The sequence below is a fragment of the Lates calcarifer genome, linkage group LG7_1, assembly GCF_001640805.2.
Source record: "Lates calcarifer isolate ASB-BC8 linkage group LG7_1, TLL_Latcal_v3, whole genome shotgun sequence".
Lineage (NCBI taxonomy): Eukaryota > Metazoa > Chordata > Actinopteri > Centropomidae > Lates > Lates calcarifer.
Genome location: NC_066839.1, coordinates 21,526,612 through 21,547,477, shown reverse-complemented (window position 1 = coordinate 21,547,477; position 20,866 = coordinate 21,526,612). Strand labels below are relative to the sequence as shown.

At 40.4% G+C, this 20,866-nt stretch overlaps 1 protein-coding gene across 1 annotated transcript; it reads right to left on the bottom strand.

Annotated features, from left to right (window-relative positions):
- Positions 1 to 7,219: 7,219 nt before the first annotated feature.
- On the bottom strand, positions 7,220 to 19,017 carry ufl1 (UFM1-specific ligase 1). Its single transcript, XM_018699675.2, is given in 21 exon segments — positions 7,220 to 7,697; positions 9,733 to 9,913; positions 9,999 to 10,084; positions 10,175 to 10,255; positions 11,635 to 11,765; positions 12,710 to 12,803; positions 12,805 to 12,877; positions 12,974 to 13,094; positions 13,319 to 13,441; positions 13,547 to 13,673; positions 13,788 to 13,934; positions 13,936 to 13,968; positions 14,068 to 14,243; positions 15,893 to 16,039; positions 16,131 to 16,189; positions 16,626 to 16,756; positions 16,848 to 16,962; positions 17,894 to 17,991; positions 18,149 to 18,177; positions 18,441 to 18,586; positions 18,795 to 19,017. Coding segments are annotated over 21 exon segments (2,394 nt in total). The 5' UTR covers positions 18,872 to 19,017; the 3' UTR covers positions 7,220 to 7,478.
- Between the last annotated feature and the right edge of the window lie 1,849 nt (positions 19,018 to 20,866).

Sequence of the window (20,866 nt, the reverse complement as noted above, 5' to 3'; positions counted from 1 at the left end):
AGATATTTTGTACCTTCTTTTAAATGAAGTGTTGGATTCTCAGGTGAATAATACAGGTAGGACAAAGACTGTTGACTTACAGCTAATATAATGTGTGAAATGTAGTCCCATGTTAAAGGCAAGTGTTTATTCTCTTGTGTGTCCTCCGTTGTATCCTCCAGACAACACTGAATGTTTATGTGAACATTAATGTCAGTGTAATCTGGAGCTGAATATGTACCTCTGGAAGGTGGGTGATGGAGGCATGGAAACTCTTCATGCTGTTGGTGATGTATAAGTCTGTTTTCAACTTTAATTAGAAGCAGAAAGGTGTTATTGCAGTATGACACAACACCACAGAATATTTCCTGTTGGAATCGCATACTCTTATATTTCTCATTATGATGAGTTCCCATGTTTGAGACTAAATTCACATGTACCCAACGTAAATCATCACCTGCAAATCTAATGTTTGATTTCTTTAGGTTTTTGGCTATATAACAGCATATGGAACACTCTGCGAATGTAAAAACATCGTGAGGCGTCACGTTTGGGAGCCCAGTGTTTATGCGATGCCTCTGTGCAAGCTCTGCGTTAATTATCGTGCTCCCAGTGCGTCACCTGTGTCTCCTCTTTCCACTCAGGGACTCCACTTCCTGTCATCGTCTCTGCTGAATGCTTTTGCAACAGCGACATACGCCTGCTGTGCATTTATGCATTACTCTCCCCCCCCTACGCCAATTTTCCCCAGTGTCTGCTTTTACTTTGACCAGGCTTGCCAGTCATACTCTTCAGCTGAGTCAACAGCACGTTGTGCAATGCAGCTGATAATGGAAATGCAGGGAGCTGTGTTAGCTGCCGTGCCCGAGAACCAGCCTCATGTCTGTTTGCAGTCTCGCAGTTTTGTTTTTTGTGCAGGGAGTGTTAGCTCAGATCTCTGCTGGATTACCAGCTGGATAAAGTTGGCACCTGCCCACAGGCCCCAGACCTCCAAAAGCCCCAAGCTCAACTGCTTTGTGGCAATTCATTTCTGGTAGTTTGTGGATATTGTGCCTACATAGTTAATACTGTTTATTTTGTGTTAAACAGACTAATGTGAAAGAAGCGTGGGACCATGTAATGTAATTTTCTTTGGAAAATCCAAAGAAAGTTACACCCTCAGTACAATGGAGGTGAATGGGACTCACTGCAAATGGTGTTTGAAATTCAATAAACACGTATTTCCAGAAACAATGCGACTGTGTGTGGATCAGCTGTGGGCATGATCCACAGACTCGGTCCATTTCAGCTCCACACCCTGCACTGGTGACTGTTCAGTACATCTAGTCTGACTCTGGAACATGTGGTTAACCTTGGACATTTAAAAAAAAAAAAGCCTCTGGAGTAACTGCCACCACCAGAGTCTCTTTGTGGAAATTAAACCACAGTCTAATTGGAATAAATGAGAAAAAAATCTGCATCATTAGCACATAACGCATGCTTTAGCTTTAGCCTACAATTATTTAGTTTTTTTTGGACATATGTTTGCTTTGCACTCACACTTAATGTCCGTTCTGTGTTGCACAGAGGTCTGCATGTCATGCATGTGTGGAAATATTAAGAAACCTGAGCCTAAACCTATACACACAGTATGTGTGTGTGGCGATGCGATACACATTCTTTCGTGTCCAGAAAACAACAAAAGAAGCATGGCTATTCACCAAAACAAAGATAGTCTGATTAACTGAATTGCCTCATAATTTCACGTCGTTAACTGTACACTGCGTTCATGTTCTTCCACTGCTTGTCAGGTTGTCAGGTTGTTATCTTTTAACCTAGGCAATCAGTGGCAAGTGACACATGCTTATTATTTCCAAAAAAAAAAAAAGAAATTACATTTCAATACTTCATTTATAGTATTCAGTTCAATTCAGTTTATATTCATTTATATAGTGCCGAATCACAACAGATGTATGTAAAAATGTAAAGTGGTATCAATAATACAAAATAATACAATACAAAAGAGGTAATAATAGTAATGGAAGTATAGCAGCAAGTGAGGTTGTAGGATCAGACTCTACAGCTCCAGAGGCAGAAATACCTGCAGAAAGAGACAGAAGAGGAGAGAGAGATGGAAGAGCACAATACTACAGGAAAGGGGAGATACTGAGTTAGTAACATGTAACATGGGATATGAATCCATGCTGAGAGACTGATGAGAGAGAGAGAGAGAGAGAAGCTCAGTGCATCCATAGTATAAATACTCTCCTCTACTGTGGAACCTTTTCCCAGTCTGGCCACTGTCGCCTAGTGCTGCTCATGGTGGATTTGTTGGTCTCTCTCTGTAAATACCTATTTTAAAGAGTACGGTCTAGACCTGCTCTATATGAAAAGTGCCTCAGATGACTTTTGTTGTGATATGGCGCTATATAAATAAAATTGAACTGAATTGAATTGAATTACATTTAGTCTAAAATGACAGCTGCTGGCACAACTACCCTCCCATGTTATGTTGCATGTGCAATGAATATGATTGTAAGTCAGTATTTAATTTGAAATAGCGTGCCTTTTAAAGCTGTCCACCTTTATGTCAGCCCCAAAGACACATCAAAGAGAAGTTAATCTGTGTGGACTGTGAGACATGAAAGCAGAGTAAATGAGGTTGCTGGCAGCTCGTAGCATCATTTGGAAAATACTGGCCGTCCAGTAAAGGTCAGCAGGTTGTTTTTCTAAGTGAGATATCAGACCGGCTACACCTCCAGTGACCTCAGCAACCTGCGGCAGGTGGGTTAGATGCAGGTACTTCAAGTGAGCACTGACTCAAGTCGAGTTTGATTTTATCCACACTGGTTATAAAAGATGGTGTTCTTAATCAGGCTCCTCCCTGGGATTCATTATGCAGCCGGCAGTGAGTAATGAGTGTGCTCAGAGCTTTGAAGCTCACTTTAATCATTGCACTGAAGACTATTACCAAGCAACAGGAACTTGCAGATGTCTCAGGAGGATGCATGGTGATGGTGGATGAAGTGATGTTCAAATAACGAGATAAGATAAAGTCAAAGAGGCTCCTGTGGTTCCATTACTGTGCTCTCCACTCTATCACTGTAACTGTATCATTTTAGTTTGGTCATGGTCCATCATCAGTCATGGAGCTGCAGCGCAGACAGGATGTTAGTGATAGATGTTACAGATGCCAGTTCTGTGTTCTGACACAAAATAAAGATATAGTTCCCCCCCCCAAACTGTTGAACTATTGATGTGCCGTTTGATTTTCACCATCACAGGTTCATGAAGTAATTCTTTGCTCCCTGGTTGGAGAAAACAGTAGCTCAATAAAAAGTGGTGAGACTTTGAGAGACAGGGATGTAGACATCTGAGGAATTTGAAAGGAACTGATGTTGTCGTGAGGTTGTTTTTGAAACTAGATATTTTTATTTGGAAGCTATAAATTCAGGTGGAATGTTTGTGTGTTACAGAAAAAAAAAAAAACAACTGAGTTCACTTATGGAGAATGTAGGATCTGTATTTTGGTGCGTTTTCTTTAACATGATGACTTTGAAAATGGAATAAAATGCTGTCAGTATTGTTCGCATATTGATCAGTATTGTTCGCATATTGATCACCCTTCAGAACATTAGGTGTTAGGGGTTTTTTTTAGCGATAAATGACAGCAGATTCAAAGTGAATTCATGACATTGAAATTAAACCGAGTGGGTAACTGATGTTGGCACACAGCACACTGCACTGCATTAGAAATTTAGTTTCTTTTTCCTCTCATCTCACAGCCTTTAACATGAGACAGAGCTGCACTCTCCTGAGGCTGTGATGTTTCACTAAAAAGAGCAGATTTTTGCATTCACACCTGCCATGTTGTGAAACTGATGTTCTAAGAATCCTAACAGGAACAAGTGCTGGGATTTCTGGGTAACCCTGAGCATATCTTCTGAGAATCTTAAATCCTCTGTGAGCGTTTGTCCAGGACGCGCTGGAATATATTTTCAGTTGAGAGAGGATCATCATCTTGTTGCCCGTAGTGACAGTCATGTAGTACTCACGTTATCTAATTATTGTGAAGGCAGAATTAAAAGGTCGAGAAAATGTAGGATTGGACTGAACAATGGTCTATTAGCCCCTGGATCAATAGAAACTCTGTGATTGCTCAGGTTAACACCGGATTTTTAGAAATACTTTTATACATAGCGTTGCCAAGGGAACGAGTAACACAGTGTCCCTATGATCATCAGTACGTGGTGCGCAAAGGTGAATTTATAAGGGGCTTTTAGGGTTTTACATAAACAACATCAATCAGTGACTGAATAAACATGGATTATGTTGACTGTATGAGCCACTTACACAGCCCTGTATAATTTCAGTGTGTATAGGACTGCCTGCTGCCATTAATGCTTTATTCTCACTGAGGCCAAATGTGCTAAATATGGATCTGTTCATGGTTTTCTAACATGTTTTCACTAAAAAGTAAAATAGTGCACTACAGAACAGTTGTGAGCGACTGGTACTTTATATGTTATGATAAACAGAGACAACAGAACTGAAGAACGGCAGAACTGATTAGTTGATATCTGATAGTTGCTCTGTGGATTACAGTAATGAGGACACTGGTCATTCTCTAAATGTCATCTAAATGTACACCTCATGAACAAATCTCAATTCACTTCCATTGTACCAGGGGTCCATGAAGGAGTTGCTGAGTAACCGCTGGTTGCTCATTTGCATTAGGCTGATGACATCACAGGCCACTCAGTGGTCAGTTTATTAGGAACACGTGGCGTTGAACTGTGTTATGTTGGCAGATGTGTCCACTTCATTCATTCATATCAATGAAGGCTAAATAACAGACAAACCTCTTTGTATTATACAACACAGTTCAACAGCACAACAAATGACAACCTCCAAAATGACCACACAGCTGACTGAAGGTCATCAGGAAGTTTCATGTGATGTGATGAAACTTCATAGCAGTCTTTGGCCGTCTTGTGTCTGTCCATGAAACCAACATTACAGCCGGTGCAGGTGATACACAGCAGAACTTTAGTGGATATGAAATGCAATTGGAATTGGAGTAACACTATTCATTTACTGATCATCTGGAGTGATTTTCTATCTGAAATTACTGATTGCTAGAGATGTGTGTTATCCATAAATCTGCCTTCCTGTAGTCTGAAGAGATTAGTGTGGCTTTAATTTTAGCTTTGTATTGGTATGAATCATGTTCTAAGAGTAGGAGGCTCTGTTTTCAAATCTCTCATTTTAGAATGAAATTCCTTATTTGACATCTCTCACTTGCCAAACCCAGGAGGGCTCTGTGGAAAACAGAAAGCAAAAAGAAAGAAAAAGAATCTGGCCTCCGTGAGGAGATGCCTGTTTCCATGGCGATCTGGAGCATGTGCTTGTGTGTATGGTGACCTCAAGCATGCACATCCTCCTCGCCAGCCTCTTCTTCTGCCAGGATGCAGACAGTGTGTCTGCCTCCACACAGCACATGGTGCAGTCACATGTCAGGATCTGCTTTTAAGGACTTTGTCTTCATAATGTGTCACCGGCTCAACTTTACCAGTTACTGAGGATATTGATACATGATATTAATATTGATCTCAGCATGCAAATAAAAACAAAGGTTTTACTTCCAGTGAGAAAAATTAAACTCAAACATTTACATGAAGTAAATTACAGCACAATCAAATAAATTTGCATAACATTAACTAAGAAATTGATTAAATGTACCTTGGAATATTTATCTAATTAAACGTACACAATTGAAATATAACATTACATCATGTCTCGCAAAGTTAAACAGTGAGTGAAAGTGGGTGAGTTTCATATCTAGTATTCTTTTATAGTATTCTTTATAAAGTCATGTTGTTAGTGATACAGCAGGCGGTGGCATGCACCTTTCATGTTGGTAGTCTGTCAGACCAGTGAAACCAAAGGAGGAGAAGTACGTAACGCTAGCATGCTAGCTAGTTCAGAGATCAGTGGCTATGATGTTAGCTCTCTGTGCTACACTTGCCAGTTAAGAAGCTAGCTGATGTACTTTATTATTATCATCATGATAGTATTGGGCTTTGTGGTGTATTTACAGTACATTTCTGTGTTAACAGAGAGTTAAAGCACTGGAACAAACCCTAACTCATGGGAGATGGCTGCTTTTCCATTGATGAAGATACACGTTTCTTCAAAAAGGAAGCAGCAATTTCTCTCTTCTCTTCATCCTATATGTATTTTAAAGAGTACAGTCTAGACCTGCTCTATGTGAAAAGTGCCTTGAGATGACTTTTGTTGTGATATGGCGCTGATATAAATAAAATTGAATAAAACTGAATTGAATTGAATGAATCTCTAAGATGTTTGAGTGCTGTACACCTGTGGTAAATTCAGCTGATTGGATATGATTTGGCAAAGACAGCTGGCAGTGTATATCAGAGCAAAAGCCAAGCCATGAGGCCATGAAGAAGAAGGAACTGTCTGCAGAGCTCAGAGATTCGATTGTGTCGAGGCAGAGCAGCCTCTGTAATTGCTGGAAGGAAATGGAGGAGAGAACTTGATCAAATTTGAAACAAGCACTCTTCCTGGTCTGGAGTTCTGATGTAAACAAATGTCAGGCTCAGCTTCTTTTCCAGTCTTCCACAACTGGATAAACATGTCTCAGTGTGCTGCTCTGATACTTTAGTTGTTGTTGCCCCCCAGTGTTTCAAAGGAGAACTTACATATAGAAATTCAAACCTTTAGCTTTTAGTCTATGAAGGCACATGAGCTGCCACAAGAGGGAGACAAACTATTAACAGTCCTGTTCTTTGCTCTCACAGAAACACTGTGGTCATGAGACATGAATTCCAGTTATTCCTCACAACTGTGACCGCGTCTGAAACTGCAGCATGTTCCTAACATTAAATACGTATTGATTTTGATAATTAAGTTTTTCCTATGAGAGGTCAAAGTACTTTTCCCCCTTCAGTAAAACAGTCCCTTATTTTTGAACTTTAAGCCCCATCAGCTGAATATGTACATTAAAGGACTGTAGCCGTTGAACTCTACAGTATCCTCTCAGACTTAAAGATCTACTTAAAAGTTGCATTTGACAATTTAATCTCAATTCAAGGACCACTTATTCAAATTGGAGTGTTTCCAAAGTTTAAGAATGAACTGTCCATCTCAGTTCTCCAGGTCTGTGTAGAAACATGAGTGCTGCTAGAGAACTGAATATCTCTACATCCTTTGTCAGTGAATAACTTGCAGGACCATGTGAAGAGGTGGGCCTTTAATGAATGCATGAAAATCAGGACCTCATTGAGGATGTTCATGTTAATTGGGTTTACAATGAGAAATCCCACACAGGAATTTACTTTAATAATCCAGAATTATGTCCACATGGATAAATCACAAAAATACAATATTAACAGCTGATGTAGCAGTCTTTAAAGTATTTATCTGAACATGTTAGACCATTAAAAGACTCATATTTAAATCAGTCCCAACATTCACTTCTCTAACCTTTGAAGTTTTCAGTCTTCAGTGACAGATGTCTTCTTCTGGGACAGCACCAGCTCCTTCACCTGAGGTGTCAGGGCCATGAGCTGTGTGCGGACGCTCCTGGCCTCCTCATCCTGCTCCTCTGTCTTGCCAGCCTCGCCCTCAGCCTCCTCCTGCTTCCTGCCCTGGCTCTGGCTCACCAGCTGCTTCACCACCAGGCTCTGGTAGGCAGACAGCAGCTGCTGCTGCTCCTGCAGCAACACATGGACACGAGCGAACATTTCAACGCTTTAACGCACCAAACAGAAGCTCTATTACACTGATGCTGCAACAGAAGGACATTACCGACAGCTGCTGCGTCTGAAAACAATCTGAAGATGAAACAGGTGTGTTGCCAACATTTGCCGACACATTTAGACCACACTGAAACACCTAGCTCTACATCACAAATAAACAGTCCCTGTTCTGTGGAAAAATACATTCCAGAATTTAGCCAAAGCCAACATGAAACTTCAGCAGTGTGTTTGAATTGTTTTTCAGTACAAACTCCTCTTTGTGTTTCAGACAGTGTTTCCTTACTGAGCTACAGCAAAGGAATACACCCTGGATAATTGCATAGACTTGTTGTTGGAGAAAAAATGGTGATAAAATGACATACAACAACCAGGGTAAAGATACTTGCTTGATCTGTCTAGTTCAGACTGGTCAAGTCTCATACAAGCTTCAGCTGAACTTCAGAATGTATTTTCACAGAGAACAAGGACTCAGTGGAGTTGCATCAGAAAAGTGAAGTATTCACAGTCAATATGGATGGAGGAATAATTACAGCAACCAACAACTCTTTGACCATGCAGTCCAGGCCATCAGTATCTTCTGTTCTTCAGGCTCTGTGCTTCAGCACATTCTACTACATTCAAGTGTAGATATAGCCTTTTAAACACATAGTTCCCATGTTACAAAGGTTCAAAAGTAACTGGATACTTTGCTACTAAACGTTTCTTAGGCAGCTGTTTGTCATTTCAGAGTTATGTCAGGCACAAAAGAGCTCATACTGCGCTCAGAGTTGATTGACAGTTGCCATTCAGTTGTCTGTTAACGTGAGCACTAAACAGCTGACCATGCAAGTTAAGATAATCCTGAGGCTCAAACAAAACTAAAATCTATCAAGGAAGATATCAAGAACAGTTGGTTTGCCAAAATCAGTTGGGCATTTTACTGAAGTAGTTGTGCAGAGGAAAAGTAGAAAATGGCAAATGACCTGATAAACTGGGAGCACGAGTTTTATGATGGTTGATGTCTCAGCAGCTGTACACAGACAAGTTTTAAGTCTCCTCTCAGTTACTGCAACGCACACAACTCAGGCAGGTGTGTGGCCAGGAAGTAGACTGAAAAGAATGAAACACAGTGTTCTACTGTGAGATTCAGCTGAGTGATTTTTTCTACCCAGGCAGGTCTCTCTCACTCTCTCAAGTGATATCTTAAGATGGCGGCAGTGATGACCTGGGAGAGCTTCATCAGGGTACTTACAAAGTATCTGGGTCAAAGACTTCGGGCAGTCGTTCACTGCAAGAGATCCTCCACTAAACATTAAACAGGATGAATGTTTGACTTCATGTACATCTGTTCAGTTACTTCTGAACCCCTAAACTGTGTCTTTAAAAGGCCATGTCTCCCACACAGGTCTTTCTGTACTGATATAAACTATGTCAGTTTTAATGTAGTATCCATTGTTCTATTTCAAATTGAATGTGCTGAAGCACAAAGCCTGAAAAACAAAACATGTATAAATTCTCCTTTGATGGGTTGAATGTTGGTGATCAATGATCAATACCAATGATTCAGCTGACCCTGTTGGTTATGCATGATATGAGTCTCTGAAAACACTCACTCACACACACACACACACACACACACACACACCACACACCTCATGATACCTTATACTTTTTTTACTACATTTTTTTTTTTTTTCTGTTTTATTCTAATTTCTTTTTTTATCTTTATTTGCTGTTTTTACTGTTAATCACACACCACAATCATCCTACACACACACATTTTACAATATGTTATTTAGACTATGTAGATTATTTTTTTTATTTATTTATTTATTTTTATCTTTTACTTGTTGTGTGCTCGATAAATGACTCTGGGGGAGTCGGTTATTATTTATTACCTTCTTGAGTTTGTTAGTTTTAGTTTAGTCAGTTTTATTGGTGCAGTCAGAAACTCTGACATTACTGGTAGCGTCTTTAGTCACAGTGAGCGGTCAGTGAGTGTCAGACATACTGTAGGTATTCGGCCAGTGAGTGTGCCGATGATCTGAGGCACACAGCGTCCCGGGGCGTGCAGCATGCAGTGGGTGCTGGCCTGAAACAGCAGTACACTGGTCAGGTGGAGAACCAGAGCCGGGTCCTCCGTCTCCTTGAGTTGCTCAGTGAGAGCTTGACGGTGCAGGAAGAGGGCTTGTCTGCAAATGACACATAAACACGTACTTTCACAAGTCGGTAAGAAAGAGGTCAAAAACCAAAATGACAAATCCAAGTTTTGACTACCTCTCCTTTTTCTTGTCTCCTTTCTTCAGCATGAATCCACACACTTCAGCACAGATCTCTAAGTTGGTCAGAAAGTCTTCAATGGTCTGTGATGAACACAGGGTGAAGTTAGTTTCTCAACACTGTATTTACATTTATCCTGCACCTGATGTGTACCTGACAGGAGACATACTTACTTTGCCATTCAGGCAGTTGTGCAGCTTCATGAGTGGCCCTTTGGTCTCCTCTGACAGTTTGCCCAAAATCTTCACTCTGACCTGAGGCAGCACATCAGACAAGTCAAGATGAATCAGTACAAACTAACAGGTCCCACAGTGCATTTCAAATAGTAGGTGCGTTCGAGATCAACTGCGGCTGGCTGCGCCTCACTAGATGGTCAAATGTGAACTGCCACTGACTGCTGGGAAATGACTGCAGTCAATGCAGACACACTTCCTGCAGCGAGACGGCGTTTGACTTTTACATTTCTTTTCATTCATCAAAAATCGACCTCATTGTAGAAAACCTGCTCAGCTGTTCTGTGCTTTTTTGATTTAGAAATATGACATGACAGAAATATGATGTCAGACTGTTTTGTAAAGCTACATACACACTGTTACTCAACCAACGATATGTTGTTCTAAACATTTAAGGCCAGAAAAGTATGAAGCAGAAAAATAAAAAGTTAATCACCAAGGAGAATCTGACCTATAAGGGCTTTACTTCTTTTACAACAACAAACTGATCTAAACTGATGAACAGCTTTTATCTGGAAATTAAGTCAGTGAAGGTTTGAGCCAATCAGGACAAAGAGAGGTCGTCACAGAGGTGGCTCCAAGGCGGTGCAGCCGGAGAAAAGCAGCGGCAGAAAACTGAGCGGAAAACTGCAGACATTGTGCAGCACAGGCGAAAGTCAAAATGTCTGTCACGCATTGTTTTAAACCCAGCATGCATCACGTCAAGTCAGCGCTGCACAGCGCTGCATAAAGTTGAACGCACCTACCTTCAGTTGGACTAGCACCAGTGATGTTCATGCTTGAACTAACTTTCCCTAACTTCCCCTCTCACTTCTCTCTCACCTGCCCCTCATCTGTATCTGTCCATTACTCTGGACGTCTGAAAAAACGCTGACATATCTGGTTGTCTGTCAGGCAGCGTAATGCTCAAGCTGCTCTGCATCCTCATGCTCCACAGTAATTAAAAGGAAGTCTGAGAGCAGTGGTACCGGCATCATGTCAGTTTCCCAGGCAACGACACCAAGGTTGACTCCCGTTTCAGAACAGCAGTGCCCAGCAGCTCCCAAACAAATGATTATTGATTGATTAATGGATATTTGGCATAAAAAAAAAATGCTGGCCTGTCAGCCTGTACAATAGCAGGGTAAGTACTGGACACACAGATCTGATCTATTCAATTCAATTCAATTTATTTATATAGCGCCATATCACAACAAAAGTCATCTCATGGTACTTTTCATATAGAGCAGGTCTAGACCATACTCTTTAAAATAGGTATTTACAGAGAGAGACCCAACAGATCTGATCTCAGGCTCTCTGACTGATCTCTTTGTGGAATACAGTACATTAAGCCTTCTTAATATCAAACACGGGAGCATCCAAAGAAACCATTATAAGAACCATCAGGAGCTTTTTCTGACCTCGTTGGTGATGGAGCTGGGGTTCTCCACAGACATCATCAGGTCAGCAGCCAGGAAGTTAACCAGGATGTTGGTGACGTCTGTGCACACAGTCTTCAGGACATGCTTGGCAACGTTGATCTGGGTCTCATCTGCATGAACAAAATATGTCAGTTACGCATTGAACCCTGGGCTGTTTCTGCAGTGTGTTGTTATCTCCAGGATCATGTAGAGCCAGCCTCACGGTCAAAAACTGTTTTTCAAAAATGATGGTAGCACACATCCAAACAACACACTATCATCTCACAGTCTGACACCATCTGCAACCAAGATTTTATCAAGGATCTGTAAGAGCACTGTCGTTGCACAGTGTATCTATAGGTTAGTCAGAAATACCATCAAATGGCATGAAAGTGGTTCTACTGGACTGTGCCATTTTCGCAGTTTGAAATTAGAGTTTTTCTGGTATGTCCACAGTCAGAATAAATACCTGTACATGTATATGTTTTTATATGTATAAGGGACAGAGGGGAGTTAGATCCACTGTGATTTTTTCCTTTCCTGAGACTTCTCAGGATTTGAGAGTTTTCCTTATTTAAACTTATTTGAGACAGAACTTTTTTTTCTGCTTGTTCTGCTTTTTTAAAAATACTTTTCATTCCAGTTCTTGATTGCAGTGTATTTATTCCATGCTTATTCTCTGTAACTGCATTGTATTTTCTATTTATGTCAATAAAGCACTTTGTAAACTTGTTTTTGAAGAGTAGTACAGAAATCAAGGATATTATTATCATCATTATTATTAGATTATTATCATTACTTCATAGCCATGTATGATTTCTGAGTGGAACAGTATCAATGTTTATTCTTGGTGGACAGTGGAGATAACATTACTCCTACTGATTATTTCCTCATTATATATACAACACATGTTCTGATTTGACTGAATTGAGGATTAAAAAGTGTGATGGCTAAAATGTTTAATAGGTGAGTACAAGTGAAGAACTGTGTGCTGGATTCTTTGTTTTCTTGTGACTTTTGATGATTGACTTGTTTGATAATGGTGTCATTTGGGTATGTCACTTCAGTGATTTACCAGAGAAGAACTTGGTCCCTTTTTCAAAGAGTCGGATGTTGTTGTACAGGTTGGTGATCTCCTCCTGTAGATCCTTCATGCTCTTCTTCTTGTCAGGCCCCTGATGGAGAGCTGGTGGAGGACATGAACACTGTCCGCAGCACCTCCTGGTAAGCTTTAGTCAGAGGCCTGCAGAGACGTTAACAGTAAGAGGATGGACTTAACGTTCCCTTTAGAGAAGTTCTATCAGAGAAAACTAACTTCAGACAGAAACCTGTGCATTACCTCACTAAATGCTCTGCCAGTTCAGAGAGGATTTCTTCAGGGCAGTCACTGACTCTCTCCTCCAAAACAGCTACAATCTCCTCCTGGGCCATAAAGGGGGTTTCGGTCTGTTTGCTGCGATCTTGGCAAAGGTGATACACGAGCTAATTAGTCTCAGAAGAATACTACATTTAACTCTGTCTTCCATGTTGAAAAGAAAAAACCTAACAACCCAGGAGAGAGGTTTCTAGCCAACCAGCCATTACGCACTTGTTACAGTAAAATGCCTCATTGAATAGGGTGAATGTGCATATAAAGACATTATGTCCCTGTGAAGATAAAGCAGCTTTGCAGCCTTTAGTGTACTTTGCTGTGAAGGTCCAGTTTCCTCATCACTGTCCTCGTCCCTCCTGCCTTTCTTCTTGGTTTTACGAATCCGGATTTCTCTGGCATTGCCTCCTCCGCCTGCTTTCACACTGCCACTGCCCTCTGAGAGACAAGACAGTTAACAGATGATGTTAATGATCCAAGATAGATACACACACATTCTGTGTATGTGTGTGTGTGTGTGGGGAGGGGGTTGTTTTAACAAACCTGTAGCCTTCTTCCTGCGCTCAGCTTCTCTCTTTTCCTTTTTAGAAGGTGCTGAGCTCTCAGTCAGAATGGATGCTTGCTTCAGATCATCTTCAGTTATCAGAAATACTGGATTGTTCTTGACTTCCTGAGATCACATCACAAAAAAGCAAAGACACTGTACTTTCAGAGCTGTAAAAAGTGTTTTTTTTTTCTGCTACGCACTTCTGGATTGTTAGAAAGATGTGAAACAGTGACAGACCTTCTGAGCTTTCTGCTGCATGGCCTCATCAAATAAAGAGAGACAGTTGCTGATGAACTTCTCACTGACGACAACTGTGCCTCCCAGCACTCTGGCAGAGGAGTGCACATCAGCGTTCCTCATAGCCTGGTTGATCAACATTCCCAATGTCCTCCATGGACAGGCAACTGGGCAGAATCGGCTAAACCAGAGTCAGAATGAGAGCGAGAAATTTAAGAAACTAGTTTTTTTTTTTTTCAATAATAACATCATAATGTAAACTCCAGCACTGCGTGGTCACCTGTATATCAGTCCATGTGGCAGAGTTGACAGCTTCCTCCACAGAGGCCTCCACCTGATCGACCAGAGCCTTACCCACGCAGGCTGCTCTGAGGAACAGCAGCTTGTTGGACTTGTAGCGTTTCTTGATGTAACTGGAGGGGTCAGGGATCCCCAATCTGACCAAGGCATCAAACTCTGCAGGAGGAGGACTTCATCAGCTACACTTACATTACTGCACACACCTCATACTGCTACTGTATAACTGGATTCACAGATACTGTTAGCCAAGGCTTTGATTTAGAGTCTGATCTCACTCATTGAACACACCACTGCTACACTGGGTGTAAACTTTGTGATATGAGCAACTTGTTTCATTACTGTATGTATGTACACTGACAGTACATTAAAACCACTGACAGGTGCAGTGAATAACACTGATCATTTTGTCACAATACAATGTTCTGCTGGGAAACTGTTGGTCCTGACATTCATCTGGATGTTACACATACATACACATACCACACACCTAAACATTGTTGTAGACCAAGCAGCCCCCCCCGCCCTGGCAACAACACTCTCCAGTGGCAGGGGCCTCCCCCAGCAGGACGGTGCATCACACCACACTGCAAAAAATGCTCAGAAATATCTGGAGGAACACAACAAAGAGCCCAAGGTGTTGACTGGGCTTCCAATCTCCCCAGATCCCAATCTGATCCAGAATATGTGGGACCTGCCTAATATTGTGTAGGTCCCCCTTGTGCCACCAAAACAGCTCTGACCCATTGGGGCATGGACACAAGATGTCTGAGGGGTGTCTGGCACCAGGACATTTGCAGAGGGTCGTTTGGGTCCTGTTGGTTGTGGGGTGGGGCCTCCATGGATCTGATTTGTTCTGGATCATAACACAAATGCTGGATGTTGGTCTGCAGCAATGTTTAAGTTTGTAGTACATGTCAAACTGACATCCAGATCAATGTCAGGACCCAAGGTTTCCTAGCAGAACACTGTATTGTAACAAAATGATCAGTGTTATTCACTGCACCTGTCAAGTGGTTTTAATGTTGCGGCTGATCAGTGTATTCCTTGCAGTGATTGATGACATTCACTGTGGTAGAGAGCAGTGATCAAAGTGAGCAACAGTTTGCTTGGATTTGGCTTTGTTAGACAGATATACAATAAATAACCAGACTACAATTAGACTACTTCTATAGTGAAGTATAAAAATAAAATAAATGTTAGTAAATACAGGAGGAAAAGTGGTGTGTTAGATGTGTCACTCAAAAGGAGAAGATAACTGAGCCTTTTTTCAACTTGATCCATCTCATCCTCATTCTTAACATTCTGAGCCACCATCAGGAGGGGGAGACACAAGTAACCCACGGTGACCAATCGCAGTTCTTGGAGTCTACTAGAGTACCACCAGCTGCTGTATCTACCCACTCACTGACACATAAAAACTCAAATGGCACCGGTGCACCAAGCTGCCATTCACTGTGAATGGCACCTCTGTAACACCTGGCACCTCCTCTCCTGATTTTAGACTTGAAATTCTGCCTGTAGCTAAGAAAATGAGTTCACTTTGACAAGGTATTGGGACATCGAAATGATGTGTGGAAAGACACTGATCATCTATAAAATAAGTGACTTTGTTGTGCATCATTGTAGTGACAGTCGGAGAAAATAACCACTGATAAGAGGCTATCTCCAGTCAAACTAATAATCTGTGCCTGTGTATGCTGTAGCAGTGAAGCAGTACAGGGTTTTAGTGATTACTACAGCCAAAGGGGGACTGAACTGAGAGAAAGAAACTGGACACAGCATAAATCAACAACAACAAAACATACCTAAATATCCATTCTGCTGGAGGAAAGAGTCCACCCAGGCATTCTGTGTTTTAGCATAGATATCAGGGATATACACAGCTTTGTCCTGTCGCCCCCCGACCACGCTTCCTTTCAGGCGCCCAGTATTCACCAACTCTTCCAAGACAGCTGGCAACAACAAAACCCATCTGATTGAAACACACTGTGGAATAAGCAGCCAAGTAAATAACTATCAAACATCAGAGAAGTCTCTCCTTACAATACAGAAGATGTTCTTGAAATCCAAATGCTCCAATCATGCTGCTGACAGGTGTTGGCCTACAGAATGAAGAAAAACAGCAATTAAGAAAGACAGTGGGTCTCAAGCATAAGCACTTTATATTTCACATTTTATATCTTAGTTTTCAAAGTCAAATTCACCAAACTGCACAAATGTGTCATAATGTTGCTTGTTTCAACTGGATAAATGCCACCTGTTCCTGACTAATTGCTCATTTGTTAGATGTGGTGATTAGCAGAACTGACACCCCTACATTACAAAAGCGCTATATAAGTACAAGTCCATTTACCAAGTCCATTACATGGCTGGTATGACAGGCTTGGACCAATTATTCATTTTGTTCCTACATGAAATAAGAACAAAATTGGAGACTGTGACAAGTGGCTTTATATTACTTATGCATGCCACAAGTTTAAATTATAGACGTAGTTCTTGCATGGGGGCAAATGTATGAAGTATCTTAGCAATGTTTACCTTGTGATGGCACTGAAAAGTCCTTGTATTCTGGCTTTGTGTCGAGCAACAAAAGCTGGAGTAAATATGACTCCCCTGTTGTACTGGTCCATCTCACCTTGGATGAGTTTCCCAAGACGCTTCGACAACTCCTGAAATATAATAGAAAGCACACACTTGTCATATGTTTCTGTTTATGCTTAGAAACACATGCAGATAATGACTGGCTGCAGTGTGTCTCACCTCAGTTAAAAAATCTCCTGGGAGGTCATAGCTTTTGCACAGCTCTGCAATACTGATCAGACCAGCTTCCTGCAGTTTGTCATTCACCTCCTCAGCTAGCCGGTCCAGGTACGTACTGCAGACAAAACAACATCATCAAAATTCCCACTTCAGTTTAAATTTAACCTATGCAAAATATTAATGACATGATAATGGATTTTGCTTCTCCCAGCAGCCATAATAGCAGTTAGTAGTCTATGTTAGTATTTATTTTACAGTGAATTTAGGGTCAATTAGGGCTGATATTCTCCAAAGAGTCTTTGTTGAAACCCAAGGCACACGTGCTGTTTGTTAATCATGTCAAACATCTCATAATGTAACACCCATATGGGTTCAGAGGTTCATCTGGAGGCACTTCCGGGGTAGTGCATACGGTTACTAATGGCTTATGATAATATTGCTAATCTCTTCAGTTGTATACTCCAAAAGAATATAGGAGAGTATAATAATATGGAATTAATTTCAAATACTTACATTTTAATTTGTTATTTTTGTTGACGACTGAAATTACTTTTGTCAATGCCAAGAACCATGAGTTCATTATTTTCATGCCTTTTTATGTCACTACAGATCTGATGGCCACTAGGTTGGACATTGAATTTAGAAAAAGGGTTAATATGATGAATTGAACTAACTGTGCCCATAACACTTGCTGTTCTGTCTGTCTGCTATACTGGTCCTGTGTCGAGCCTTAGTCTGTTATTTAGAGTCTATTTTATTACTAAAACAAAGTCAAACTTGAATCTGTGCATTTTAATTGGCTAAGACCAGTAAATATTAGTTGTCTGATGGAGGTATGACTAATATAATTAATAATGGTTTTTGATGGATAGCCCTAATTTTTTGTTTAGGCAAGAAACAGACCAAATGTCTTTTAATAGCAAGACTGAACATTGATATGGCAAATATCAGTGTAATCATACAGAATACTTTAGGGCAGCCTGGACCCTGTTCTGTGGTCAAACACATGAAGTCCAGCATTACTGTGGTAATAGTGTCATACTCACTCATCAATAAGTTGTCCCAACACGAGCTGAACCCCTTTATCAGACTTTGCAATATCACTTGCTCTATTTTCAACATGGACCCAGTCCACATTGATAATCTGAAAGGAAGAAAATCATAACAACATTACTTGGATGTGGTAATAATGGATTATTGATCACATGAATTCTGTATTCAGTTTGCTATTGTCATATGGCACAGGACAAAGCCAGTAACACACAGGTTTCAAATCAATATTTAAACTTGTTAATACACACCTGCTGTAGGTCCACAATGTTGATTCGCCCTGAGAAAGAAAATGACAGGACTGATTCACTGTTTTCATGTTGACTTTTGAATATACAATGGTTGACCATGCTCAAGCTGACATTAGTTATTACTACACATGTTAAATAAGGCTGACACCAGTGCATAGCAAAGAAGCATAGAAGGTATATGTCAGGTATACATTGTTCTAACGGTAATGTAAAAGATCCTTATCAACCTATTTAGTAGATGACAGTTACATTTCCGGATCCTGCGTTTGACGTGTTTGGCTGTTACACTGACCTCCATGGACGTAGAGCTCATCTCGAATCTCCCTGCTGATCTGTGCTGGGGTGATGTACTCCTTTCCATCAAGTGTGTGCACCACATCCAGCTTCTTGTCTTGTACTAGTTTTGCAATGATTTCAATGCAATTCCTCTCCGATAGTCTGTGGGAAGGTTCACAGAAGTGTCATTAGAGGCGTTACCGTGCTAGATATAGGCATATGTTTTTTCCTTGTTATTGCTAACGGCAGCTGTCAACAGCAAAGAGACCATTTACAACTTACAGGGTTAGAATTGCTTTAAAATTAACGTTTAATGTTAGCCAACATTAGCTTTGCTGCTAACAGCTGCCTGTAGCGTCAGTACAGTTACCTTTGCACAGTGTCAGCAAACTGTGCTCTCTGGAAGTCAGCGGCAAGCCGACGAATTTCCTCCCAGTCAGCCGCCATAATTAAAACTTTATACGTTTGTAACAGTCAGTTGTCAATATTTTTCGTAGCACATTCACTATCAAAAAGTATTAGCTAGTGATAGCTGGCTATGTGAACTGTAGCCCTCTGCTTAGCCACACGTCAACATACAGTGACGTAGAACGGCGAGCCTCAAGTACCAAATCTCCTCCCAACGTTTCACGGGCTGATTCGAACTGACTCATTAAACTCAGTACCAGAATCCACAATAGGACAGTACAGGCAGACTGGAGCTGGAGACCATGTTTAAACAAAGAAAAAATACATTATAACCCTAACTGCGTATTATTTGATGAAAATTATACTCTATCTATCTATCTATCTATCTATCTATCTATCTATCTATCTATCTATCTAGTTTGTTTGTTTTTTGTTTTTTTTTTTTCTTTTGTATTTTGAGTGAGTTGACCCTAACATTAACCCACTGTACCACCTATATTCTGCACTAATCAGAGCTTATAAACAAAACTGATGAATGAAAATAAAATAATAAAGTTTGGAACAAACACAAGTTGCAGTGCAAATCTTTAAACTCTAGGGAGCAGTATACTACAAGCCATTAAATTCTTTCCAAGGAGGTTAACAGATGGTGCTGTATTGTATGAAGTACTCCATCATGCCAGCAAAGACCTGGTAGGAGTGAAATACTGTAATTATATGTCAGATGCATATTCACTGCAGGCTTATATGTAATTAATTGCAAGTTAATTTTTTAAAAAGCACAATCTCAATGAGAAAACTGTCCCTCTGTGAACTATGTCTCACAGCCATGTATGCTCTAATAGCCTGCTGTGATTAGGAACGTCTTGAAATAACCTCTCCATAACCAGCTTCTGTATCAGTATACAGCGCTGCTATAGCCTCGTCTGCCAGTTTGATGAAATACACACTTTCTGTGAGAGTAAAGAAAAAACTAATCAGTAGCCTCAAGCTAAGTTTTAGAATCAGGAGAAAAGTTGTAAGTAGATTTGTTCAAACTTTAGGATGTATTACATGATTCTCTCTCCACATAATATCTGCCTTCAAGCTCTGATTTAAATGACCACTCAAGGTAAAGGAAAATTATGAGATTAAAGTGTGTTATGGATGAGGTTTTGGCTGGTTCTAATGGAGTGTGTGGGTGGGATACACCTTCGCTGGGAATGGAGAAAATGGATCACGGGAATGTTCTACTCCAACCCATTTGAATATTAGATCATTCGTAAAAAGCAAAAAGGAGAGCCACTATAAAATTCCTTTCTGTAAGGGCTTTTTAATGGAATTTGCCAAACTGGTTTGAATGTGTTGGGCCCAGTGCGGACAGTACTAATGAAACATCTCCTTCCAGAGCCTCAGTGCAGCCAACACATATAAACCTGGTCTTTTCTTCACCTAACTGAGGAAGGATGACAGAATTCAGTTAATAATCATCATAGTGCTGGTGTGTATAGAGGTTTGCTCTGGTGTATACCATCATCATATGTTTGTGGCTGAGTGGTTGGTTCTGCTAGTAAATTCTCTCAGGTTTGTATCAGGTTGTTCAGGGTGAATGTAGAATAGAAGTTTTATAGTAATGTAAAGGCAAAAATGAAAACTACTACCTAAAACAAGTCAAGCTTTTTGGGGGCCCCCATTAAATTTTGAGGAAACTGTGAATTAATATTCCTGTAATTGTGCATCCAGACATAGTTTGAGTACCAATACAGTTTATACTCAGTCACTGCAGCTCTCTGGAACAGTTCTCTGAGATAATAATATAATATAATAATAAAAATATAACAAATGTGCAGAAAAATTAAATTAAAAAGAATTGAAATGACTGTAAGAATGGTGAAGAATGTACAAGTCCTTTAGTAAAAGCAGAAATACAAAATGTCTGTTGTGTTTAAAATTTCATTCAGTACAAGATATTACAGTGTCAAAATTAACATACATACAGAAAAATAGCTCCTGTAAATGTTCCAGTATCATATATTATGTCATTTGGTTATTATC